This window comes from Patiria miniata, unplaced genomic scaffold, assembly GCF_015706575.1.
Source record: "Patiria miniata isolate m_02_andy unplaced genomic scaffold, ASM1570657v1 HiC_scaffold_3, whole genome shotgun sequence".
NCBI classification, from domain to species: Eukaryota; Metazoa; Echinodermata; class Asteroidea; order Valvatida; family Asterinidae; genus Patiria; species Patiria miniata.
This window is the reverse complement of record NW_024037069.1, coordinates 11797383-11824078: the sequence shown is the minus strand read 5'-3', so window position 1 is coordinate 11824078 and position 26696 is coordinate 11797383. Positions and strand designations below refer to the sequence as shown.

General features: G+C 40.3%; 2 protein-coding genes and 1 long non-coding RNA gene across 3 annotated transcripts; 1 reads left to right on the top strand and 2 right to left on the bottom strand.

The window, feature by feature from the left end:
- Positions 1-5066: 5066 nt before the first annotated feature.
- On the bottom strand, positions 5067-5960 carry LOC119737629 (activated RNA polymerase II transcriptional coactivator p15-like). The gene has a single exon (XM_038212095.1). The coding sequence runs from the start codon at positions 5451-5453 to the stop codon at positions 5127-5129; it is 327 nt and encodes a 108-aa protein (XP_038068023.1). The 5' UTR covers positions 5454-5960; the 3' UTR covers positions 5067-5126.
- A 475-nt stretch (positions 5961-6435) lies between these two features.
- On the top strand, positions 6436-8393 carry LOC119737628. Its single transcript, XR_005272398.1, has 2 exons — positions 6436-6785; positions 7279-8393. It is a non-coding gene; the product is annotated as an uncharacterized LOC119737628 (long non-coding RNA).
- Positions 8394-13809: 5416 nt separating this feature from the next.
- Positions 13810-25383, bottom strand: LOC119738478 (vitamin D(3) 25-hydroxylase-like). Its single transcript, XM_038213383.1, has 4 exons — positions 24934-25383; positions 16488-16612; positions 14625-15587; positions 13810-14300 (listed from the first exon to the last, which is right to left on the bottom strand). Exons 1-4 carry the CDS (start codon positions 25215-25217, stop codon positions 14122-14124), a joined length of 1551 nt encoding a protein of 516 aa, XP_038069311.1. The 5' UTR covers positions 25218-25383; the 3' UTR covers positions 13810-14121.
- Positions 25384-26696: the final 1313 nt, after the last annotated feature.

The following is a 26696-nucleotide window of genomic DNA, read 5'->3' as shown; positions in this document are numbered from 1 at the left end:
TCAAAAACGTAATGATCAGCAGGGAAGATATCGGGGAACACATGAGACAATATGCAGAAAGAGAAGGGTTAATGAAAACACCACGTAGAAGCTTAATTGGCAGTATGTTTGGGACTCGAATCCTACTCGCCACCCCGCTACTTAACTGGTATCTGTCACACGGGTTAATAGTCGATCATGTTCACGAGGTCATTCAATACAGAGACAACGACTGTTTTCGCAGTTTTGGAAATGCGGTTAGTGAGGCGAGAAGGGCTGGGGACAAAGACCCCGCCTACTCCATTCTTGCTGACACAATGAAATTGTTGGGTAATTCCGCCTATGGCAAGACTGTCACTAATCAACAAAAACATCTCAGGGTGGAAATATGTAACGACAAAAGCGCCGCAATATTTGTCAACGATCAGCACTTTCGAGCTTTGCATGACGTTGGCGAGGGCCTTTATGAGGTAGATTTGCACAAACAAAAAATGAACCTGAACCTACCCCTTCAAATTGGGTTTTTCGTTTACCAATATGCAAAGCTGCGCATGCTTCAGTTTTATTATGATTTCCTGATAAAGTTTATAGATCCCTCCCATTTCGAACTTTGTGAAATGGATACGGATTCGGCTTACTTGGCCATCTCAAGCGAGAATTTTGAGGAAGTTATAAAGGAAGACCGGAAAACCGAATTCCAACAAGAGAAATCCCAGTGGTTTCCGAGAGACGACACCCCGGCTAATCGAGCCTACGATAAACGTACCCCGGGGTTGTTTAAAGTCGAATGGGAGGGTGACGGAATCATATCACTGTGCAGTAAAACTTACTTTTGTTTCGGTACGAGCAACAAGATTAGTTGTAAGGGACTAAACAAGGCCTGTAACAACATCACTAAGGACAGATATGTAGATGTTTTGAGAACGCAAGTCCCTGGGATTGGTATTAACCGTGGTTTCCGGACTAAAGGTGGAGACATGTACACCTACAAACAGATGAAAACGGCATTTTCATATTTATACCCCAAAAGAAAAGTGGCAGCTGATGGTAGAGCAACCATCTACCTCGACTTGTAAAATATGACGACTAGAGAGAGATAGACAAAACAAAAAAAAAACCACAAAACAAGTGTCGCTTGATCAAATTGATATCGTACTTTCACTATCCTAACTGTACATATTTTGATATTGTATAATATTAAATGGCGATGTCTTTGAATTCTGTAATGTTTTGTTCTTCTTTTTATATGATTTGATTAATCCATTTACAGCGATTATTTGATTTTTGAGACGTTTAACTTTGACAGATTATGATTTGATTGAATCACAAAGAGTGGTTATTTGGTTTTGAGGTTTGTGTTTAAATTTTGACTTTAGTTACGATTCGATTGAATCACAAACAGCGGTTATTTGATTTTGAGATTTTGTTTGTTTTAATTTTGACTTAAGTTTAAATTAATTTTTGACTTAAATTTGGATTTGATTGAGTCTAAGGTTGAATTGATTGAACCACAGTGATTATTTGATTTTGAGTTTTTTTAATTTGACTGAACCACATATCTACAGCTAGTGATGATCTTACTTTGAGTGTTTAATTTAACTGAACCACATATCTACAGCTAGTGATGATCTTACTTTGAGTGTTTAATTTGACTCGTATAACTATATGTATACAACGATTATTTATTTTACTTTGCTTTAACCCATCCACCCACCACTTTAAAAGTAATGTAAAAACACAATTTATTAAAAGTCTAACTTGTATTTATTAATTTAAATAAGTAAATTCACCCCGACATCGTCAAATGAATACACCACACACTTTCTGATTTTGTTTGCCCTACATCAATCATTTTATTTATTCATTTTTTGTTTCATTCAAACTTGGAACTTTACCCACCACCATTAATAACCAGTATTAACTTTTAGCTTTTGAAAATAAGTAACTACATTAGTTCAGGAGTAGACTATAACAACGGTGGGGCCGAACAAATGTAAAAAAATCGTTGGGTTTGATGCCAATGCCCTCTACCTCTGGGCACTGATGCAACCCATGCCCACCGGTACCTTCGTTAGGCGCAAGGCTGAACACAGTTTCAAACCAGTTATGGCTCAAAAGCACGGGGTAATGGCCGCCGAGTGGTTAGATTGGGAATCCAAAACAAACAACATCAGTATCGCGCACAAGTTCAATGCTGCCGAAAACCGCATAGGCGCTCGAAAGCTACCCGTGGATGGGTTTTGTCGAGAAACCAATACGGTCTATCAGTTTCAGGGCTGTTACTGGCACGGGCACAGATGCCACTTAAATAGATCCGACTTTAACCAAGTTAGGAAGGTCAGTGCCGAAACGCTCCGTAAAGAGACGGCAAAGAATTCTGAATACATAAAAAAACAGGGTTTCAATCTGGTAGAAATGACAGAGTGTCAATGGGAGGTATGCCAACAAAATGATTTAAACCTGCGCAGATTTCTGAAGTCAGTTCGGTTGCCACATCATCAGAGAAAGCAAATGTCACAAGAACAGGTATTGGACTTTATTCGGGACGGGTCGCTGTTTGGGTTAGTAGAGTGTGATTTGCGAGTCCCAGATGCGTTGAAAGAAAAATTCTCCGAAATGCCTCCAATTTTCAAAAACGTAATGATCAGCAGGGAAGATATCGGGGAACACATGAGACAATATGCAGAAAGAGAAGGGTTAATGAAAACACCACGTAGAAGCTTAATTGGCAGTATGTTTGGGACTCGAATCCTACTCGCCACCCCGCTACTTAACTGGTATCTGTCACACGGGTTAATAGTCGATCATGTTCACGAGGTCATTCAATACAGAGACAACGACTGTTTTCGCAGTTTTGGAAATGCGGTTAGTGAGGCGAGAAGGGCTGGGGACAAAGACCCCGCCTACTCCATTCTTGCTGACACAATGAAATTGTTGGGTAATTCCGCCTATGGCAAGACTGTCACTAATCAACAAAAACATCTCAGGGTGGAAATATGTAACGACAAAAGCGCCGCAATATTTGTCAACGATCAGCACTTTCGAGCTTTGCATGACGTTGGCGAGGGCCTTTATGAGGTAGATTTGCACAAACAAAAAATGAACCTGAACCTACCCCTTCAAATTGGGTTTTTCGTTTACCAATACGCAAAGCTGCGCATGCTTCAGTTTTATTATGATTTCCTGATAAAGTTTATAGATCCCTCCCATTTCGAACTTTGTGAAATGGATACGGATTCGGCTTACTTGGCCATCTCAAGCGAGAATTTTGAGGAAGTTATAAAGGAAGACCGGAAAACCGAATTCCAACAAGAGAAATCCCAGTGGTTTCCGAGAGACGACACCCCGGCTAATCGAGCCTACGATAAACGTACCCCGGGGTTGTTTAAAGTCGAATGGGAGGGTGACGGAATCATATCACTGTGCAGTAAAACTTACTTTTGTTTCGGTACGAGCAACAAGATTAGTTGTAAGGGACTAAACAAGGCCTGTAACAACATCACTAAGGACAGATATCTAGATGTTTTGAGAACGCAAGTCCCTGGGATTGGTATTAACCGTGGTTTCCGGACTAAAGGTGGAGACATGTACACCTACAAACAGATGAAAACGGCATTTTCATATTTATACCCCAAAAGAAAAGTGGCAGCTGATGGTAGAGCAACCATCTACCTCGACTTGTAAAATATGACGACTAGAGAGAGATAGACAAAACAAAAAAAAACCCACAAAACAAGTGTCGCTTGATCAAATTGATATCGTACTTTCACTATCCTAACTGTACATATTTTGATATTGTATAATATTAAATGGCGATGTCTTTGAATTCTGTAATGTTTTGTTCTTCTTTTTATATGATTTGATTAATCCATTTACAGCGATTATTTGATTTTTGAGACGTTTAACTTTGACAGATTATGATTTGATTGAATCACAAAGAGTGGTTATTTGGTTTTGAGGTTTGTGTTTAAATTTTGACTTTAGTTACGATTCGATTGAATCACAAACAGCGGTTATTTGATTTTGAGATTTTGTTTGTTTTAATTTTGACTTAAGTTTAAATTAATTTTTGACTTAAATTTGGATTTGATTGAGTCTAAGGTTGAATTGATTGAACCACAGTGATTATTTGATTTTGAGTTTTTTTAATTTGACTGAACCACATATCTACAGCTAGTGATGATCTTACTTTGAGTGTTTAATTTAACTGAACCACATATCTACAGCTAGTGATGATCTTACTTTGAGTGTTTAATTTGACTCGTATAACTATATGTATACAACGATTATTTATTTTACTTTGCTTTAACCCATCCACCCACCACTTTAAAAGTAATGTAAAAACACAATTTATTAAAAGTCTAACTTGTATTTATTAATTTAAATAAGTAAATTCACCCCGACATCGTCAAATGAATACACCACACACTTTCTGATTTTGTTTGCCCTACATCAATCATTTTATTTATTCATTTTTTGTTTCATTCAAACTTGGAACTTTACCCACCACCATTAATAACCAGTATTAACTTTTAGCTTTTGAAAATAAGTAACTACATTAGTTCAGGAGTAGACTATAACAACGGTGCTCCTTTCTTGCTTATTTCAAATGTTACTCGACGAGATCGATTGTGTACTGAACAAGTTCAGTGGTGTTATCGAAAAGCATCGTATAGAACGAAGTGCCAATATCTGATTGATCAGCCTTCCATTCGGTCAAAATGTCTGCAATGATCGGGTTTATCTCGGCGTTCAAGTCCACCCCTTCGCCGCTGAATGAACTAGCGCCCAAAAGGGCAGCTACTGCGTGAAACATAGGTAGAACCCTGCCCGTGTCTAGTGACTGGATTGCTTCATCGAAGTGCTCGTCCATGAAATCATCGATGCGGTTCTCAGGATTCACGCCGAAGAAGAGGCATGCGTGGTCCCATTGACTTGTCCAGTCCTCCTCGCATCCTTCACAGCCAAGTTGTTCTTGCGCACGGTAGACTAGCCGAAGTATCTCGTCCGTGATGAGCTTAGTCAAGATTCGCTTGGTGAGTCTTCTTGCCCGTGCCCGTCGATCGACAATGTCCTGATTCGTAGACTCTGTAGTGAAATTAAGAAAAAAAGAAAGAAAAGAGTAAGCGTTGAGATACTGTGATGATTTAGACCATGTCTATGGCTTCGTTGATAGCCTTGCTCCGATCGGACAAATTCATCCATTCCTCTGCCGTGAGGTTCAGCCCCTTTTTTCCTGGCAGTAGTTTAGTTTTGTCTTCGTTGAAGTAGTATTCTCGTAGGTTAACGTACACGTGACCCTTGAAGCGCTTGACATAAACATAACGCTCACCTCCAATGTGGAATCTAACGACGTTCCTGTCGTTCTCTTCCTGCTCGGGGTCCGGGCTGAACTTTCTCTTCTTGCCGGGTTTTCCCTTGATGAACGGGGGTTCGGCGAGTTTCATGGGTGGTTTGCCGGACAGCTCTGCCATGGCAGCTGCCAGCAAGTCCGGTGCAGGCCCGGAGTCCGCCTGACTCTCCTCCTGTTGAGCTGGTTGGACGGTAGGTATGGCCCACAGGCTCTCTCGGGTGAAAACGTTGTAATAATACGGTCTCTTCTCACTTGCGCTGTAAGCTTCGCGCCAGCCTCTTTTCACCTGGGTGTGAGTTTACTTTGTCATACACTCAAACGGCCCATTTTCTAAACCAATGGATGGCGAAGATGGAGGTACGATTGGTCCTGGATCCATCTCTTTTAGAGGGCAAATTTGTTTGATTTTGCGTGCAGAAAATTGCGTTATCTTGCAGAGAATTCGATGTCTTCAGTGGCAGGCAGACGAATGACAATCAAAAAACAAACGCTCCGACTTTTATACGCAGTCCTCTCGTATCCACATCAATCCATTATATTACGTTGCGGGTTTTAACTTGTCCGAAGCATCTCTATTCATTACGGGTTATTCCCATTGTTCCCTCCGGGCTTGTCCGAACTTGTTTGTGACGTCACACTTACGACGTCTTCTGTTGCTGTCTTTGACTCGCCCGAGTCTACCTGTCACGTCATGTACCCAAACGTCTTCTACTTAACACACTCAGACGTGTCTATATTTAGAAACATATACATTTATCTTCCAATCACCATCGACTGTATAATTTAAATTAACCAATCAGCATTAAGCGTACTATTTGAATTAACCAATCAGATTTGAAACTTATCCCCACTCCGTTCGGTTCACTAGCGCGAGCTCACCATCGCCACTAACGTGGCTCGGTATATGAGGCCCTGCTTGCGACTTCGTCGCTCGCACACAACCCTCGAGACAAGTCTCAAGGCTTGCGCCACTGCCCACTCCGTTCGGGTTCACTAGCGTGAGCTCACCGTCGCCACTAACGTGGCTCGGTATATGAAGCCCTGCTTGCGACCTCGTCGCTACCACGGTACCCGCACCACTTCCACCAACCCGCACCACCCGCACCACCCGCACCACCCGCACCACCTGCACCCACCCTCCGAGTAGCACCACAAATAGGGGTCCCATCGACGCCTCCTATACTACTAACGTTTGAGGCCTTTCCGCAAGGAAAATTACATTACCGACAGATGGAAGTTGCCAAAGTTAAAGCACTTCAGTATGAATCGGGTAATTATGATGCCCATATTGATACCACACCATTTCTTGAAGAAATTCAGTGGTGGTTGACGGTTTCCTCTGATGGAGTATATTGTAATATAAAATTACCATCCATCGATATTGTTATCTCCACAGATGCCAGTAAACTGGGACGGGGAGCAGTCTGTCATACAGACAATTCTTATGCACAGGGTAAGTGGAAAGGCATCCATAAAAAGCTTCATATTAATGTGTTGGAGCTCCTAGCTGTGCAAAATGCACTGCTCAGTCTGTGTTCACATGTTCTCATAAAATCAGATAACAGCACGGCTGTATCATACATCTCCAAAATGGGGGGATCTATGGTTTCCTTAAACCAGATTTCGACCACAATTTTTAAGTGGTGTTTGCAAAAGACTATTCACTTATCTGCAACTCACATTGCCGGAAAAACCAATGTCACGGCCGATCTTCTTTCTCGTAAAGAGTTGAACAAAGAAATAAGTATCAAGTGTGTAGTCTTTGATCATATTGTCAAGCATACCTTCTGCCCTGACGTTGACCTTTTCGCATCTTGTGAAAATCGAAAATTGAATCAGTATGTTTCATGGAAAAAAGATCCATATGCTTGGGCTGTAGATGCGTTTACAATTTCATGGGGGAATTTATCTCCTTATATTTTCCCTCCATTTTGTTTGCTACCCAGAATCCTGGACAAGATTTCCAGAGACAGGACAGACTTATGTCTAGTAATCGCCCCCTTGTGGCCAACCCAAGCCTGGTTCCCTCAGCTACTCTCAATGTGTGTAGCACAACCAATCCAACTGCCACAGACTGCTCTGAACCAACCTCAGCAAAATCCTGTTGGGCAACACCCTCTCATTGTTCGCCTACTAAAAGGGATTTTTCATTCCACACCACCAAAACCAAGATATTCAAAAATGTGGAAAGTATCTACTTTATTAAATCACATTTCAAGTTTACCTGATAATAAAGATTTTTCGCAACTCATCCTTAGCGAAAAATTGGTTAGCCTGTTGGCTCTCGTAACGGCACAGCGAACTCAGACGCTTGCGGCCCTAGACATACGATATTTTGACTTTTCAGATAATGATTGTTATATTACAGTTATGGAATTACTTAAAACTAACTGTCCTAAGAGAGGTATCTCTAATAATAAATTAACTCTGCCAGCCTTTGAGGAAAACCATAAGTTATGCGTTTTTTCAACCTTGAAAGATTACCTTGGCAGAACAGAAAAGATAAGAAATTCTGTCACTGAACTATTTATTTCCACTAGAAAACCACATAAAGGTGTGACAACTGGTACATTGGCAAGATGGATGAAAAGTATACTCCGTGCAGCGGGGATAGACACAAATGTCTATACTGCTCATAGTTTCAGAAGTGCATCAACTTCAACGGCTTTAGCTCAGGTTGTATCACTTCAAGATATACTTCATACTGCAGACTGGACTAATGCCAATACCTTTGCAAGGTTCTGCAACAAACAAACAGAAGATTCGACCTTTGCAGCTTCAGTTCTTAGTGCAAACTAAACGAAAGAGTTGCACGAGTATTGGGACAGTTATTTTGTAATCTGTCTGCTTGTATTTTGTCTAAGTATCAAAATTATAATATAATACTAAGTTACATTATCAGAGATAATGGCTCTTTTGACAGTTCTTTGCAATCTGTCTGCTTGTGTTTTGTCTAAGTATCAAAGATAAATATCAATTAAGTTACATTATCAGAGATAATGGTTCTTTTATGTGAACAGTAATACTGACAAATAAAGAATCGTTTGGATTCATGACATTATGTTCTGGTCTTGAACTCACCTTTTTTTGGTTGAGCTTTGAACATGCATACCCTCTGAAGACTTGTACGAAGTGTTATGTAATAGAATTCAAAAATTATGTGAATATGAAATATGAAATATAATTTGAATTCTATGAATAATAATGAAGTACAAGTCGAAGAGGGTTCCCACCCAACATAGTGCGCTAGTTTACTCAGAATTTATGTTGTTTACACCCACCCTATAAAAAAAGGGGGTTCGTTCTTTTTAATCTGGACTTTGAAAAGATGCTGGCTCCTTTCAGCCGGGGTTTATATACCCATGCTACACTACCTCATTTGAATTACTATAGATTCTTTGAATGTATTGTGTGATCCGCATGCCTGGCACCTGAAAGGAATGCATACCCTCTTCGATTTGTACTTCATTATTATTCATAGAATTCAAATTATATTTCATATTTCATATTCACATAATTTTTGAACTTTACGCTATACATTTCAAGTCATATCAGTTAAAGGACGGGGATGTTTTTTTAGGGGGCCGCCACCGGTGATTAATTTTGTCAAGTTTTGCCTATTTCTGAGAGAGAAGTGTTTTATGCAAAAAAAGAACCGGTACGTGCTGGCAAAAATCAAGGAATTGGTGGACAATAACAAGAAAATTGCCGACGTGAATTAAAATTGATTTAAAGGGGAAGGAAATGAGGATTTGTTATCGGCATCAGCAGTTTGAATGGATGCGAGTCAGACGGTCTTACTCTCCCTCCCATTTTAAACGAAGTCTCATTATGAAGAATGAGTGGGAAGTAGCGAAGGATGGTCGACCTTTAAGGTTGCTAAGGTTGGGAATAAAGTTAAAGCCCCTGCCCAGAGCAATCAATTTTATTCATAAACTATTACCGCATGTTGAGGTAAGTCAGCCATCTTTATTCTTGAAGTTCTTCGTCTGTTCCCCAATAAAAGGTGAGTGAAAGAAAATCTTGTTATTTATTTATTTACATACTTATTTATTACATATATCCAAACAGTTTAAAACTGGTTCCCATTTCAATGGAGCCCTGCATATTTGATGACCACACAAAATGTACAAATACAAGACATTACAAAAAAAGCGAAACCGAAATGTCGGAACCATTGTTTTAGTGAAGTTCTGCATGTAGCCCTTTCAAAATCAAGGATATAAAAGCCAAATTCGTATTGTTTTAGTACAAGAATCATTCAAATCACTCATGTACTTTTCAAGTCACGGAATTTTAAACAAAATCTCCGTTTTAAAGTTCTGTCCACGGATCACAAAAAAAGGTGTGCGTTCTTTCAGCAAAACGAAAACAATTCACACACACATCCCTATGTGATTTGTTTTCGTTTTGCTGAAAGAACACTTACCTTCTTCTTGTGATCCGTGGGCAAAACTTTAAAACGGTGGTTGTGTTTAAAATTCCGTAACTTGAAAAGTACATAAGTGATGTGAATGATTCTTGTACTAAAAGAAAGCCTATGAATTGGGCTTTCGTATCCTTGATTTTGAAAGGGCTACATAAAGAACTTCACTAAAACAATGGTCCCGACATTTGGGTTTCGCTTTTTTTGACTCACCCTGTACAACACAACACAATGAAATAAAATAAAAGCATATGGGATTACTGCATGATTGTTAAGTAACTGATTTAAGCCTATAATATTGTTCAACTATCACAAAGAAACATGTACAGTTTGAAACGACATCGCTAACAGACTCCTGAAGGCCTAAGGTGAATTGAGTGAACACGACGAATTTGGACATTTCTTGTGACATCGGGATAATATATTTCTATACATTCGCTGATTACGGGAGGGGCGAAAAACCCGTAAAAATCCCTTTCGGCAGAAAAACGGAAAAAGTCCCATCCGGCTCATTATTATGGCAGCCAAGTTTGTTAACTCCGTAAGTCAGCAGAGATTTTCGTATTTTCATATTCGTATAATTAGGAAAGGCAGCGACAAAAACAAATTCTCACATAAATGCAGAAATATTACTGACTGAATGTTTTTCGTAGTTCAGATTTGAATGAGGTTAGAGAAGTCATGGTTCTCAACTATGCATGCAAATTATTCCATATGATTGTACCAGTTACAGCAAAAGGAATCTTCAGTGTCATGCCATGTGGATAGTCTCGTTTTAATCTGAATAAGTGATGTAAACAGATTTGTCATATACAAAGGAGTAATTTTGTTTATACATTTGTATTAAAACAAGAATATCCTTTTTATACTCAATTCTTTCAGAGAGTGATATCCAATTAAGTCTGGCAAACATATCGACTGATGGAGTTAAGAATGCACACTTCGGGATTATCCGCGCGGCTCTTTTGAGATAGGATAGGATAATATATTGGCAACCGTTAGGTTTGACTACATAATACACAAATTTTACATAAATTTATAACAGCTTAAAATACACATAAAAGAGATTAACAGATGCAAAATACCACAAACAATGATCCCAAGCTAAAACATAAGAAAACAAGCAGATCAAACAAAAGGAGATCGCGTTAAAAAAAAAACGGTTATTTTCAGGATACAAGAATTCATTTTAAAATTAAGTGTAATTATCTTAAAAACTCATTCAACGAAGCTGCTGATAAAAAGCTACTGATTAATAAGGTACAATGGGATATGAGAATTTTCAGACCTATCTGTGCGGGTTCTGATTACGTATACACATATTTTACATATAATTATAACAGCTTAAATATTGTCATAAGAATATTGTCATGAGATATGTACCGTCCTCCCCAAACAGTATACTCTAAAGATGGCATAACATTACTAAGCTAACAAAGAGAGAGTGCAGGCTGCTTTGGGGAACAAAGGCGCGTATTCTATTTAGCCTACCTAGTTTAGAAGAAACGGTTTTCTTCACGTATTTAATGTCTGGGCCCCAACTTAGTGTTTCATCAATAATTTTCCCCAAACATTTACAAGTGTTTACTTTCATTCGCGAACACTGTTCGCGTCGCGTGTTGGTTCTCGTCTTTCGAAACCCTGCGTTCTTGTGTTCATTCAACACGAAAAGGGGGTTTCGTATACGGCCTACTTTAATCGGAAGAGTTTATTTCTAAAGCGCGATAAGTCCGATTGAAACAGAGTGAAACATGATTGTGCACGTGTGTCAAAGTTTAAGGAATAAACGATATTACAGCCGTTTCTCAACTTCAAGTATTTTTTTTTTCGTTTTACTGTTTTCTGAAATGGTGTTTACCTATGTAAAACTCGTCGAATCTGACTTTGGGCAGTCAGGGGAAAGCGGCGTTTATCGCGTATTGGGAATAATACTCTTCATCGGTTCTTGCTACTGACAACATGCATTAAAAGTGGGCAAGAATGCATGCATTCAGCGGATATGTTGATACACAACTTGAAGAGTAATTTGTAACTCTCAGTATACTCGGGCTTACTCCGAGTCGATCGCTGCTTGTTTGATTTCGGATAACGAGTCACTGATTTTTGTGACTCGAGTGACTCGAGTCGAGTCGAGTCATTTTAAAGAAGTGACTTGAGTCGAGTTGAGTTATTAGGTCAAAAAGGTCGAGTCGATTCAAATATTTAGCTCCAGTCAATTGAGGCACGAATATTTGCACACTATATACCAGAATTTATAAAGGAGGGCATAAATTTAGCCGGCGTTCGAATCCAAGAGCTTTATAAGAAATCGTTCGAAGTCAATGATGCAACAACGAACTGCAAAATGTGTTTTAAATCCGGTTTCTTGACAGTATTTTGTGCGTTCTAGAACCATGACAAGCGGCTGCTGTTTCATATAATGTATTCGCAAAGTATAAACAAAACACAAATTTTGCACCCTAAGTCATTGCAAATACTTTTCGCAAAATGTGCTTTTATTTCTGGGACTCGAGTCTTATTTGCCTTCGCTCGAGTCGAGTCGAGTCTTCTGGAGGGACTCGAGTCGAGTCGAGTCATTTACCCATAGGGACTCGAGTCGAGTCGAGTCACCAAAAAATGTGACTCGAGTCATTACAACTCTGATTTTAATTGGTGGTAAGTTACGACTGAGAAAGCTTGCGTATAAAAGGAAAGTACCAAGTTATACTTTCTGACATTTGGAAGGCATTCCGTTCACATTTTACCCTTCAACAATATATACATTAAGAAATAATGTTTCACTGTAGACTCTATGGTCAATTAACTTTGTATTAAGCATACGAGATCGCATAAAGATTACATTAACACTCCTGCTTTCTGAACAGTCACAGACAGTCAAAGACCAATCAATCCTCTTCCATCCATGCCGTGCCTTTTTACACAGGCTAGTCACCAACAGTCAGACCGTATTTCAAGCATAGTAGCAAGCTCTGTGACTAGTCAGATTCAGTCAACAAACACAAACGGTAGGCACAGCTGGCTTATCAATCACTATACATGTATACTCAAGCCCGCTGGAACAAACTTTTGCCAGGGGGTGCTGGAATTTCTGAAGGACGGACAAAATTAATGCGAACGCGGAGCGCAAAGCCCTAACGGCGTGGCTTAAAGGGCCCCTAAAAGTTTTGGAATATGAATGCTCTGTGTTTGGGGCTAGGCAAGGATTTATCGGTCTGCTGAATTTTTATGAGGAAAAAACTTGCAGGGGGTAACACATGAATAGCTTTTTTATTAAAACGAAACTACACTGGAACTAGTTTCAATGGAAGCCCGTCCCACTCCTATTATGTTGGGATGTGTGTGAACCTTGCTAATTGTTAATGTTGAGTACAGAATGCTAGCAACGTCAATGAAACTTTTAAATGAAAAGAAAAACCTTCAGGGGAAAGGTATGAACATTTGCCCCTATTGAAAGATGGAATGAAAAAAATCCTGGCAAGCATAATCAACTTTGCCACCATTATCATGGCCGAGGTTATTGCTTTAGAAAATACTTCCTCCTGATATTTTACAGTGTTAGACGGTTCGAAGCGCCGCGCTTAGCCGCGGCAAAACTAGAAACGAACAAAACGAAGGAGATATTTGTAGAGCAAGCATAATGTATCTGTATCTGTATGCTACTGCACAATCGCCTATGGCTAATGTATAGCGCAGCGGCGCAAATTCAACGTCGTAGAACACTGCCAGTGGCTGGAACACATTTTTGCCCGGGAGTAGGGGGTGCTGAAGCATATTTCAGCACCCCAATCCAAAAAGTTCGGCGGGTGCAGCACCCACAGCACCCCCCGTTCCCGCGGGCTTGTGTATACAGTCAAAGCATAGCTGTATCAAGTTACATAAACAGTCACAGCCAGTCAATCCTACTTTATGTAGGCAGGGAGGTCTTAACTGTTTAAAACAGTCACCGTTTTGACTGAAAGGACAACTTTGCAAATGCAGAATGTTTGTTTGCTGGGCGAGTTAATCAAGATTTGCTTTTTATAAAGTTTTCGAGATTCAGACGAAAGATGCATCAGTTCCAACATTAATTACTTTGTTTGCAATGTGCCGATTGGTCCATTAATTACATCAATAATTTTATCGATTTGATCTTACTTAAGAAAATCAGTTCCATCACACCTAAGTATGTTCAAACGCTTTAGCACGTGCACTTAAAATGATCTTATAATAAGTTGATAAACATCACTTCTCTCCGCAATGACAAGGCAAGCAGGATCTTTACGTGCAGCTGATCAGTACAATCGCAATTTAAAGCAAAGCTAGAAACAATAATTTTATAATGATGATTATAACATGCACGCTGTGCTCCACCGATGCAGTTCGTTTACTCCCTGGGCTCTGCTTGCAGACGGTAATTGGGCGGGATGACAAACAACCACTGCGATTCCAACTTGGGTATGGGGTCACCATCTGGGAGCTTGAACTTGTACTTCTGGATCAAAGTGATGTAGAACAGGAAGAACTGTTTCTGGGACATCTGCTCTCCGACACACGACCTGCGTCCTGTACATAATATTGACACAACACTGTTACTGGTGTCGACACTGATTGTCATTGAAGTCTAATCAAGAGCCTGTGAAGATTAAAATCGTCATATCTTGACTCTATCCATATATTGTCATGTGCGATGAGATATATAGTTTTTTTATCCCTACGCAAGACCTCAAAACTGCATGTTTTCTGTGGGTGCGATTCGAAAGGCCTGTGGAATCGCAGTACATGTATCTTCTGAACACAGATTGTAAAGCTAATCTTAATCATTTTTAATTATATCGAAATAAGGTGACCAATAACAAAGTCTTGTGACATTTTTCAAAAGTTACCAACCGGTTGAGTAGGGAATGAAGTAATCTGGTCGATTGATGCGGCCTTGTTCGTCGATAAACCTCTCAGGTCGGAAGTTTTCCGGATCACCCCACAGCTCCGGATCAAAGTGGACCGCGTAGATGTTTGGAATGACCGAGGTGTCTTTGGGAATCTTGTAGCCGAGAATCTCAACATCGTCTGCGGTGAAGTGTGGGACCAGAAGCCAGAAGGTGGTATCCATGCGAAGGGTTTCCAGGATAACAGCCTCCGTGTACGGCATCTTCTCTTTATCCTTCAGCGAGGGCGGCCGGTCCCCGATGACGTCTTGGATCTCCTGGAAGACGCGCTGCTGCACCTCAGGATGCAGGGCAGTGGCCAGCATCAGGAAGAGGAATAGACCCCCGGCCGTGTCTCCCTGGTCTGGGATGAAGAAGAAGAGCATCCACAAGAGCTTCTCGTCCGTGAACTCTCTCAGGTCACTGTTGGGGTCACCTTTAGCCATCTCGATCAGACACGCGTCCACCATGTCGCGAGGATGGTCTGGGTCCAGGGTAGCCTTGTGATTGTCAATGTGCTTCTGTACGAACGCCAGCATCTCCTTCGTCATCATCTTTCCCTTGTTCAGTCGAGGGCTGAGGCCGAACTTATTGCAGAGGGGCAAAAGCGGCTCTATGTCGTACAGCATGAAGACCTCAAGATACCACGACAGGACATAATCCAATAACTTGTTGAACTCCTTGTCATCTTCCTCGTAGGTGGTACCAAGGATCATGGAGAAAGTCACGTTGAGGAGGCAGAGGCTGACAGGGAGGCCAAGCTCAAATGGCTTCCCGCCCCTTTTCTTGATCAGCTCGGCCAGGTGATTAGCTTCTTGGAGGCAGATGCTTTCCGAGCCGGAGGTACCATAGCCAAACTGACGAACGGTTCGCAACATGTACTTCTTCTCTCTCTTCCAACTCTCGGTGAAAGCCTCCAAGAAGACACCTTGTTTGAAAAGTAAACAAACTTGACTGAGTGAACAAAGCGCATCGGTGCCCAAAAAAATCCATAAACTAAAACACTTTATAATAATGTTATTTATTATCGTGCTCCATTTATGACCGGTGGAATTCCTTTGCGCAGTAGCACTTCGGGCATTTGACGCCTATTAAAAAAATTAGACCCTTGTCCTACCGCATCTTTGCGATATGTTTGCCATATTTTATAATAAGCAAACACAATTTGGTCACAGGTATGTGTTGTCCCTGCTAAAGTGCACATCCCTGAAAACGGGAGACATGCAAGCTCGCGGAAACGGGGTGCTGTGGGTGCCGGTCGTACGCACTGAAATAACATGTTGTTTAAACAACCTGTTTGCACTGCAGCGCTGGTACTGTTTTTGAAAATGAGGAATGGTCAAGGAGCGAGGGGTTAGTTTGCCTTCTAACACGAGTTAGTTCCTACCATTTTGTGGTCTCTGTAAGGCCAGGGCGTAACACGACGGGTTTTAGACTAGTTAACCACATTTTGATGTCAGGATTCTGAAACCTCACAAAGTCGTTAAAGGTTGCACAAAGAATTTAAAGGTGAATTTGGTAAAACTGTGACGAATGGTTTTTCACTTCGAGTTTCATCTATCGTTGACGTCCTTTCGTCAAGTAATGACGTCATCGTGCCAATTTTTGAGTTTGACATTCCTCACTGACTATTTATATAACAGGTAAAAATCAAACATTAAGAGCTTTACTACGGCAGGCATAGGCCTATTCCGATAAAATGAGATCCAAGACATAAGAAATTTTGTCTGTCATTTCCTTCAAGCATAAAACGAGCATCTTTCAGGGAATGCAGGTAATTCGGCCTAAGGAGCCGGGTAGATCAAATTTCGAGTATAATTATACTTACCAACATTTTGAAGATTTTCATTGACATACGTAAATGACCACACACTAGGACGGTCAGAAACCAATGCTGATTGCTTCACGAAGGCGTCTTTAATGGACTCGTAGCTGTTTAAAATGAGTATGCGCCTGAAAAAAAAAGACAATGTGAGTTTAAATGATTTTTAAGTGTTTAGAATATCAGCTTCTTAGTGCTGCAGAGTTCAGTCTGTACATACTGTGGCGGGACCCCCCCCCCCCGGCCAACCTGGATAAGTCTGACTCCTAGTGGTGTGAAAACAATCCTCCAAAACCAAGGCTCTTCCCTAGACGAGAGATCACTCAGAGCGACCTTCAAGGCTAAGGGTGCAGGTCCGTTTTGGTGGAAATCTACCGCGCCCAATTGTGGAAGAGTGTTATTTATCTCTGTTAATTAATTGCACAATAAACATGTAAACATATAAACACCGGAAGCAGAATTGTCGGTAATCTCAAACAACAAAGATCATAATTTATTCAACAATAATCAAGTACATTAATTAGGATGTGATTCGGTGGGTTGTTTTAGTAACAGGGTCTTTAGTTACTGGAGATAGCCCGCGGCTCGCCTATGCAAGAACGCACACAGCATTAAGCACTAAACGACAATGGCAGCAATGAGCAACTAACTATGCACAGCGCTAGTAATGAATCGCTAATTAAGTCAGCAAAACACAGCGTCACAAGCGCACGACAGCCGCTTAGCAATGTATACAGTCCTATAGCAGGGTACCCGCTACGCCGTGTGTGTAAGCCAGAATTCAGCTACACACACCAACGTAACCCCGTACAGCTACACAGACTTTGTACACAAATCGCGTAAGCAATTACACATAAGCAGAGTACAAGAAATTCACCTACTTCTCTGCCCGCTGTCGCAGCTACGCCCTATAGTTGAGTATGTATGGGGGACCCCCCCCCCCCCAGAACTAACTTTCACTAATTTTTTTGGGTGCCTTTTAGGGTCCTAAAACACATTTTGGATGTTAACAGTAAAAAAAACCGATGCGAAGAAGATATCCAAGATGGCGTCCAATAAGGCCGCCAAAATTGCCAAAAACTGGAAAAAAGACATATCAGTCAAATGATGTGCTAAAAGCATAAATAAAATGGTAAGTTATATGTTATTAACCCTCAAAAATTCATTTCTGGTATCTTTTTTTTTTTTGCTATTATGCTTCAAATTCAAGATGGCGGCCAATTTGGTGGCCAATATGGCCGCCATATTGGTAAAAAAATTGAAAAAGTCACATATCAGCCTAATAGTATGATAAAATCATCAATAAAATGGTAAAATATGGTTTTGACACTCTCAAATTCATTTCAGGTATCTCTTTTTTTTGGCTATCGTGCTTCAAATTCATGATGACGGCCAGGATGGCGGCCAATATGGCTGCCAAAATGGTAAACAAAAGTCGAAAAAAGTCATATATTAGCAATAAAATGAGATGCCGGGCGGACTTCTTGTACCCTCTTTTAGAGGGGAGTTTTTAAAAATCCCGCTTGTGGGCGATTGAGGCCCATTGTGTTATTACCGCATCGCAATCTCCCGGGAACGCCAGACCCACGGATAGGCCCGTACGAAGCCGAAGGCCGTGTGAGTAATTATTATTAGAAGTAATGTATAATCATTTGTTGTGTAGTGTGTATTGTGTACTTGGGGAAAATCTGTATTTTCACATTTATGATGAATGCCGTTTCATGGTGTAAGAAACTTGTGCATTTAAAGTGAAAACCGTGTTCATTGTGTGAAGTTGTAATATTTCACCAACTTATAACCTGTGTAGTTCTTGAATGTGAAATGTTGGCCCAACCTGCATGTTTATTAGAATGTACTTATGGATATTACAGGGCTTCCCGTAATCCTACCCTACGATGGCTAGCGGGGCGGCCACTGCCCTTTACTTTCACTGAAGTTTGACGTGACGTGAACCTCCACCTACTCTCCGACGGTCGGTGCGTAGGGGGCCTACCCAAGCAGCAGACCGGGTTCTGAAGCTCATGATGTTCACAGGGGGAGATCGTCCCACGGCGATGCTCAAGCCGGACCCAAATACTTATATTGTAATTAATAGAGCTGTGTCATACTTATATTGTAACAAACAGAGCTGTGTCAGAATTACGTTGTTTGTGATGAGGCAATGTAACGCGAACACTAAAATATTCTGGGGACAAACAGATGTTATCAAACAGATGTATATAATAATTTAATTTTGGTTTATTTCTTTCTCGTAATAAATGGTTTAATTTTGTGATTGATAAATCCTGTGTTGAGTCCACTGTTCTTTTGAGTTATTCCTTGATTTTTGGTCTGAGTAGAGCGGCGCAAGGGTCCGCTCTGCGACAAAAAGCATCAATAAAATTGTTAGTTATATGTTTTTTACCCTTGCAAATTCATTTCTGGTATCTTTTTCTTGCTATCATGCTTGAAATTCAAAATGGCGGCCAATATGGCGGCACATATATTGGCCTATGGTAATATATCAGCCAAATAATGGGAAAAAGTCATAAGTGAAATTATTAGTTATATGTTTTTTACCTTCACAAATTCATTTTTGGTATTGCTTTTTTGCTATCATGCTTCAAATGCATGATGGCGGCTAAGATGGCGGACAATATGGCCGCCAAAATGGTAAACAAAAGTCAAAAAAGTCATATATTAGCCAAATAGTGTAGTCAATAAAATTGTTAGTTATGTTTTTTACCCTCGCAAAATCATTTCTGGTATCCTATTTTTTTGCTAACATGCTTCAAATTTAAGATGGCGGCCAGGATGGCTGCAAATATGGCCTCCAAAAGCGGTCAAATGTGAGAAATATATATATATATATATATATATATATATATATATATATATATATATATATATATGCCAAATAATATGATAAATGCATACATTTAAATATTAGATACATGCTCTTAACCCTTACAAATTCATTTCAAGCATTTTTTTCGTTTTGCTACCATGAACCAAATTCAAGATGGCTACCAATATGGCTGCCAAAAAATGGTCAAATAAGAGAATAGCCATGTATTGGCTATAGATGTAAATGATATGTATGAGATGTATGAGTAAAAGTTGAGATGTACTTGAGACTTCATTGCATATCTGGATTTGTCTTACTTGCAAACATGTTCCAAATTCAAGATGGTGGTCTAAGTGACCGTAGTAAGGCCGGGCTTCCATCAACGGCTGGTTTAAGTATAGGCCAGACGGTAACTTGGCTTGTTAGTTTAATCTTCTTCAAACCGGTCGAGCAACCGGCCAGAGTCTGGCTGAGGCACCCACTTACTATAGGGGATGTATTGTGTTCATGCCTGATAATTGCAGGTATGTCTCAGCAACGAGGGGTATTTAATCCGCTTAATCCTCCAAGCCCTTAAGTGTGGGACTGCTATAGAAATTAACTGTCCACATTCCTCAAGAGTCAGTTTCAGGCGAATGGTTATGATAAATAATTAGGGGTTACTTTTTGCTTCTTCTTTTGGTAAATTTTACTTTGATAGACACCAAACTGCTAGGTAATACGCTAAAACGAAATATAATGAATAAATATATGCCAGCCATCCATCTATGGAAAGATAGAGCCTGGAAACTTGTATACGCCATGTTTACACAATAGACACTAATCCGCTTCTCTTTGTTTAACTTTGGAGGCTGACAGGCTGCATACTAGCCTTTAGTCAAGTCCCACGCCCTTACCCGGACACGTGACGCACCCCGGATGCCGACACGTAAAAAGACTAGGACGAACGGCGTAGCCGCGAGGGCCTTTACCATCTCGTGGAGAACACTTATGTTTTTTTTTTTTACCAATATGGCGGCCAAATTGGCCACCAAATTGGCCGCCATCTTGAATTTGAAGCATAATACCAAAAATGAGTTTTTGAGGGTCTAAAACATATAACTGTCGAGCGCAATTTGAGTCCCCTACGCAAGTTTAAACTTGCGCACGCAAGTTTAAACTTGCGCGAGCAACTCCCGAATTAACCCCCTGGAAATTACACCGCGCCATTTTAATTTGCGTGCGCACGTTACAACTTGCGCAAAGGCGATCGCAATTTGAAAACCTTGCGGGCGGGATTTTCATTAACGAAGAAAAAAATGTTCAAAACACGAGTACACGGAGAAATAAATTAATAAATAATGGAATAAATTAATGAAAAAAAAATAAATATGAAGGGGAATTGAAAAGAAACATTGAGATTTAGCAGAGCTTATCAGAGAAGTGTTCTGAGGGGGCGGGGCGGGAAGGGGACCAGTCAAGCAATCAATAAGCACGCCGATTGCTTGGCAAGTGAACTGAAGTTGTTCAATAATGGAGACCAGCTTCAAGTTTTTTTGCCTTGTAAAGCTATTTAGCATTTTATTTATATTCTTTAATTTAAATAAATCATTAATTTTTTTAGGGGTAACCCGTTATTAACGTAAAAAGAATGCTTATGATCCCTTCAATTGTTCAAGTTTTGACGTTATAGTAATCATTTACATTTTTTTTAAATGCTTTACTTTAAAAAACTTGCTCGTGCAAGTTTAAACTTGCGCGGGGGACTCAAATTGCGCTCGACATAACTAACCATTTTATGTATGTTTTTAGCACTTTCTTTTATTTCATCACATATTACCTATGGTACTCTAGCCTGGGGTAATACACATTTTGTAAATAGAATTTTTATTTTACAAAAACGGGCATTGAGAATTATTGATCATGTAGACTTTAGAGCCCACTCAAATCCTTTATTCATTAGACATAAGACTCTTAAAGTCAATATTTATTTACTCCAGTTAGGAGTTTTTATGTATAAGTTCTTTAAACATGAATTACCTAATTATTTCCAATCTACGTTTTGTATAAATACTTCTGTTCATCAACATTATACTAGACATGCCAGTGACATTCATATCCCATTTACACGTACTTCATTTGCCCAAAAAGGAATTCGTTTTCAAGGTTCTAAGTCGTCGTTTATTTAAGCAAAAATTGAAGTGCATCTTACTGAGAAAATATCAAAACGGTTGATTTGACTTGATTTAATACAGTTCATTTATATTATTTACCTTATTATCATAACCCCTCATGTTGGTTGATCTTCGTGAACAATACCCTATACTGCTGTGCAGCACGTCCTCGTCTTTGTCCTAGTCCTTGTTGCTTGTGTAACTTAGTCATTATTACTTAGTGTATAGCATTCAATTTAACTATGTCTGTTTAATATAATCCTTTAAGCTATGCACATTATGGGGGTCTCTACTAGACAAGCCCTGCTTTTTGGAGACTCCACCACTTAATCGCCCTTCATTCTAATTATACCCATTTTCCATGTATTGTTATTTGATTGAGTGGAAATAAAGTATTGATTGATTGAGCACATTATTTGGCTGAAATATATCTTTTTTTCCAGTTTTTACCGACTTTGGCGGCCAATATCTTCTTCGCATCCAAAATGTGTTTTAGGACCCTGAAAGGCACCCCAAAAAATTGGTGAAAGTTAGTTGGGGGGGGGGGGATCACGGGGTCCCCCATACATACTCCCCTACTAGCCTCCTATTTCCAGACAACCGGCACTCAACACCTATAACAGCTGAGCCCCAAAACTAGACACTCAACTAGCTATTATCTCACCTAACAACGATCGCCACAACTAGCTGTATCAATTATTCCCAACAACAAAACAGCGAGCGCCTTCAAAAACCAAACCAGCGCGCTTCCCAGGCACGCATTTATATAGGCCTTTCTTTTGTTTGTAAACATTAGCGCCATTTTATATGGGCTGCCGTAAGCGCATAAATTGAAGCCGTGGTTGGCAACATATTTTTCCAAAAAAGTCCTCATAACGCCATCAACACATAGTAGAAAGGCATATGTAGGATTATATTGTAGCTTTGTTGAAAATGTTGTATTTTCAAGTATCAAATAATATTTTGGTGATCTGTAATAACTCTTTTTCATTTTTGCAGTGTTGGACTTTCCATAGTTTTGCAGGCCGTGGTTGGCAAAAATGCAGTTTAAACCTATGGGAGTTATTGGCCAATCACGTACGCGCAGCAGCCCACGGAGCTCGTAAGCTCCGCCCAGTCACTGCATACAAGTGATTAAGCGTTAGTGTTATGGTAGACGTCACAAACAAACACTTTCCGCCACATTAATACATGTATACATGTACTTGAACCGTACATGATACCGTACATGGAATGATAGTGAGGCCTAAATTTCTCGCAAGTAAACATTTGTGCACTCTGATCATTTTGGTAAAATTTGAGAATAACAGGAATATTTGTTCTACACTGTGCAGCACATTACCAACGACTCATGGACTCCACACCTTCTTGGGCGAAGTAAAAAAAAAAAACATGTTTAGCGTCCCCGCCCGCTTCCTTTTTAGAGGCCGCCTCCTGTTTTTTTTTTTTTTTTTTTTAAAGACAAAAATTGATAAATTTTAACGATCTCTGACGAAAGAAATCGTATTTTTTAGACTTTTATACCGTGTATAAAGCTGTGGAAATAGTCAATTAGCACGTGCGTCTGCACGAGAGTCTATCATACCGTCACCGACACCACGAACTGACACCCGGTGGTCAGCGTTGCAGAAATACAAATCGGAGAAAAACGCCTTTAAAGGTTTGACACGAATTTACTCAGTAAAATGTTCCATTTATCTTAGAGGTTTTAGTATCACTCAACGTAAAAATGCTTTCACTACTTATTATAAACGTTATATTGTAAAAATCTGCTTAGTTCATTAGCAATTAAATGATTAAGATGGGTGTCAGTTCGTGAAAACCAAAATTTGCGTATAGTACATCCGCGTAGCGGTTGTTCTGCGCACGTCTACAGTGATATAAATAAAAACGGCTGGATTTGAGACTATTCATGCAGAATAAGATGTACGGTGTAAATTGAAAGCAAATGACGTGCCGCCTCTTCATCGTGTTTACTCAGCTGTTTCACGCGTGTTGTATTTTTACGAAATATTCCCTAGCTGGCCAAGGGTCAGAGATACACAATGGTGTTTGTTTGTGTGTTGATTCGAACGGAAAAAAAAGTTGTGAAGCCGTGGTTTGCACGTACTGTGGTCGATTTTCTGTTGCATCTTGCCCATAAGGGTGCATACCTGCAAATAAACTCCCATAGACACTAGTGCTAAATGCCCATACTTCAAAATTATTTTAAAAATACTCAAAACTCTCACAGGTATTCAAGCTGCACAGAAAAATGATGATCAATGTGTCATCTTTCATTTTCTTTTCGATTTTTGGTGGGTTGACCATTGACTTTTCGAGATATTTTCACGCAAAGAAGACGACCCCTATTTCCCCCAAAGCGGAAAAGTAGCCATCTTGAAAAACGATCCCTCCACAACATGGCAAAATAGCGCCACTTTCGAGCCCAATAGCATCCAAAATGCTCAGAATTGGAAGCCCCAAATCCGGGCCAGAGGTTCATTATCATATCTCTTCAATTCCCCAATTTTACGGCGCTCAGAACTCTCTAATATAGAATATTTTGAGGGTATAACTTTTATTCATGAGCTTGGCGGATCGATTTACCGGTGTGCACCCATAAGAAGCCAATATGTCATTTCCTGAGTCCAAGTGGCGGCCATTTTGAAAAAAGCTGGTAACCATCTTGAAAAATAGCCCGGCCGCGTTGTCTTGAAAAATGTGTCGGGCGGCCATTTTGAAAAAAAAAGGGCCTCCTCCTTCCTTTTTGTCAAAGAGGCAGGACGCTAAACATGTTTTTTTTTATTTTGCCTTGGATAATCTATCAAACATTTCGAAGACCACACAACAGAGCAGTTGATTCATTCGTCTCCACAGAGAACTGGTGTGTTTTTTTTACATTGGTGAATCTGGCTTTAGGAGAAGCGTGGATCTCTTAAACTGAATCAAGAAAATGGGCCCATTACTGCGATCTATTTTTTTTGGGGGGGGGGGAAGATTCCCAATATCTGGCTATCACTTGTCACCCTGTGCACAAACCCTATGAGACTGGTCTGAAAATTTATGTTATTCCTTAGTAAATACTTTCATTATTTTCCCTGCTAAATTTGACTTTTTAGGACATATTATCACTTTTTGATGGCTGATAGGTCACGGAAGGGAAAAATTAGTGATGGCCAGATGTGGAAATCTTTCCTTCTATTTCAATTTCATCCCAAAAGTGGAAATTTCAGGCAAGGGAAACAATGTTGCAACCCGACGCCACATTTTTCTTCATAGTCATTGCAAAAATGATGGGAAGACATGAATCTGGGACTGAGAAACATTCCAATTTTGTTAGGAAATACTTAAAAAATTGTCTTGACTCTCCATAGACTTTGTACACAACTGCTGAACTTCCTGAACTTGGCGTCAGGTTGCAACATGTTTTCCCCTACATTATGCCGAGGTAAATGTAGTACACAGAGAAGTAAGAAAAGTATTTACTTACTTTCCAAAGTACAAAGTCAGCGTGAACATATCTGGATGGTACTGCTTTCCAATCCTGGTGATATTGGCATTGGTCTGTCCAGAGTGTGGAGCGATCAGCAGTGAACTACCGATCAAGGGCCAGCCCCAAGGCCCGGGCGGCCAAGTGTATTTGCTCCAGTACGTCAGTCGCCGCCATACCACCGCCGTGACCAAGAAAGTCACTACCGCACACAGGAGGAAAGGCACGGTAGAAATGTAGTTGGCGTTTGTCAAAACGGAGATGACTCTGTCCGTGATCGCCATGTTGGCAGACAGATCTGTCTCTGATGCCGCGCCTAGGACTCCGCGTCAGCGAACCCTGGCTTATACCACCAGGCACCGAGTTTAGCTGTGCAACTATTGATAATGTGTCACCTTGACCCCAGTGCGTATGCAGTTCATCATGTTCATGAAGTAATGCACTTGTCAATAATAATCCGCGCCCTGGGGGACCCTCACGTATGTTTCATTTAGCCAATCATTTAGTTTGCGCGCATGCGCACTCAAAATATGAAATATGATAATCAGCAAACATGGATGTCTGCAGTCGCAGTTTGACCCACTGAAGTATCGGTCAACATCACGCTCGAAGTACGTTGATAAATTTTTCTTTCCACGTGGACAGGAATTTAAGGCAATCAAAGTCACTTTTGCAAACCTTAGCGCAAAAAAAACAGAGAGTATTTGATGCATTTTGTTTTGTTTTTCAGTGTCGTGTAAGGTCACAAATTCAAAACAGGCGACAGTTTAGGGGATAATTTTTCAGTTTTGCCGAGTAATTGTAAACTTGTCTTCACTGAAAAATGGTAAATGATGCCACGGAAAGTGCGATGTATAAATATCATTTAAGTCGGAAACCGTTTCATTGAGAAAAGTAAGGTCTCACGTTATTCGTTTTTTTCGTTGAATGTTACGTTAGTGTGCACGTACCTGTACGCAGACCCTGGAATCTGGCCCATAAACATGGCTAGCTACAGGTTTCCTTCTTACATCAAATCACCTGTAAAATGAAAATAATCTATCATCCTTTCCGATGGTACTACGGCTGATCTAAGGTAAGCCCGGCAAATTGTCCAAATGTGTAAACTAAACTCAAAAGCGAACGATGTTTTTCCTCTTCATTTTGTACGTTTTTTGTCCATAATTATTGTGTTTTTTTATATATTTGAAAAGGTTTTTAGCGCCGTTACCACACTGTAGAGACAATAATCTGTGTTCACTTGGTCTACTGATAATTTTTGGTTTGAATTATCTTTTAAGTACGTTTGAGAAGGATACATTTTTAGACATGAAAACCAGACAATTCCGCTACCGCTGTTTGCAAGCCGACGACGCGGTGGAAACCATTGCGCATGCGTGAGAAGACAACTAAATGCACGCACGGTCTATGGGGCTGAAACATAGCGGGGACTTTAGCCGGGGACTTCCATTTTGAAATTTGGAAACCCCCGGGTAGTCCCTGGTAAGTTTCAAGTGCCCCCGAAAACAATGTCCAAGAAAACAGTGTCCAAGAAAACAGTGTCCCCGCCCCGTGCACAGGGCGGGGACACTGTTTTCTTGGAACCCATGGGTAAGTCCCCGCCCCCGACCGCTGGGCATAACGGTTGGAAGTCCCCGCACAGTCCAGGCACTGTAACGCCGGGCCTAATGTGGAAGTCCATATGCCCCGGCAAAAGATGCCTGGCATATGCCCTAAACTAAGGCCACTCAATCAAGCCTTAGACAATCAGGTCATGTACACTA

Coding starts and splice junctions, on each gene's coding strand:
- LOC119737629 (XM_038212095.1), bottom strand. CDS start 5,453: ATGGCAGAGCTGTCCGGCAAACCACCCATGAAACTCGCCGAACCCCCG.
- LOC119738478 (XM_038213383.1), bottom strand. CDS start 25,217: ATGGCGATCACGGACAGAGTCATCTCCGTTTTGACAAACGCCAACTAC. Junction 15,588..16,487: donor TGAAAATCTTCAAAATGTTG/GTAAGTATAATT, acceptor TTTTCAAACAAG/GTGTCTTCTTGGAGGCTTTC. Junction 14,301..14,624: donor CTTCATTCCCTACTCAACCG/GTTGGTAACTTT, acceptor TATTATGTACAG/GACGCAGGTCGTGTGTCGGA.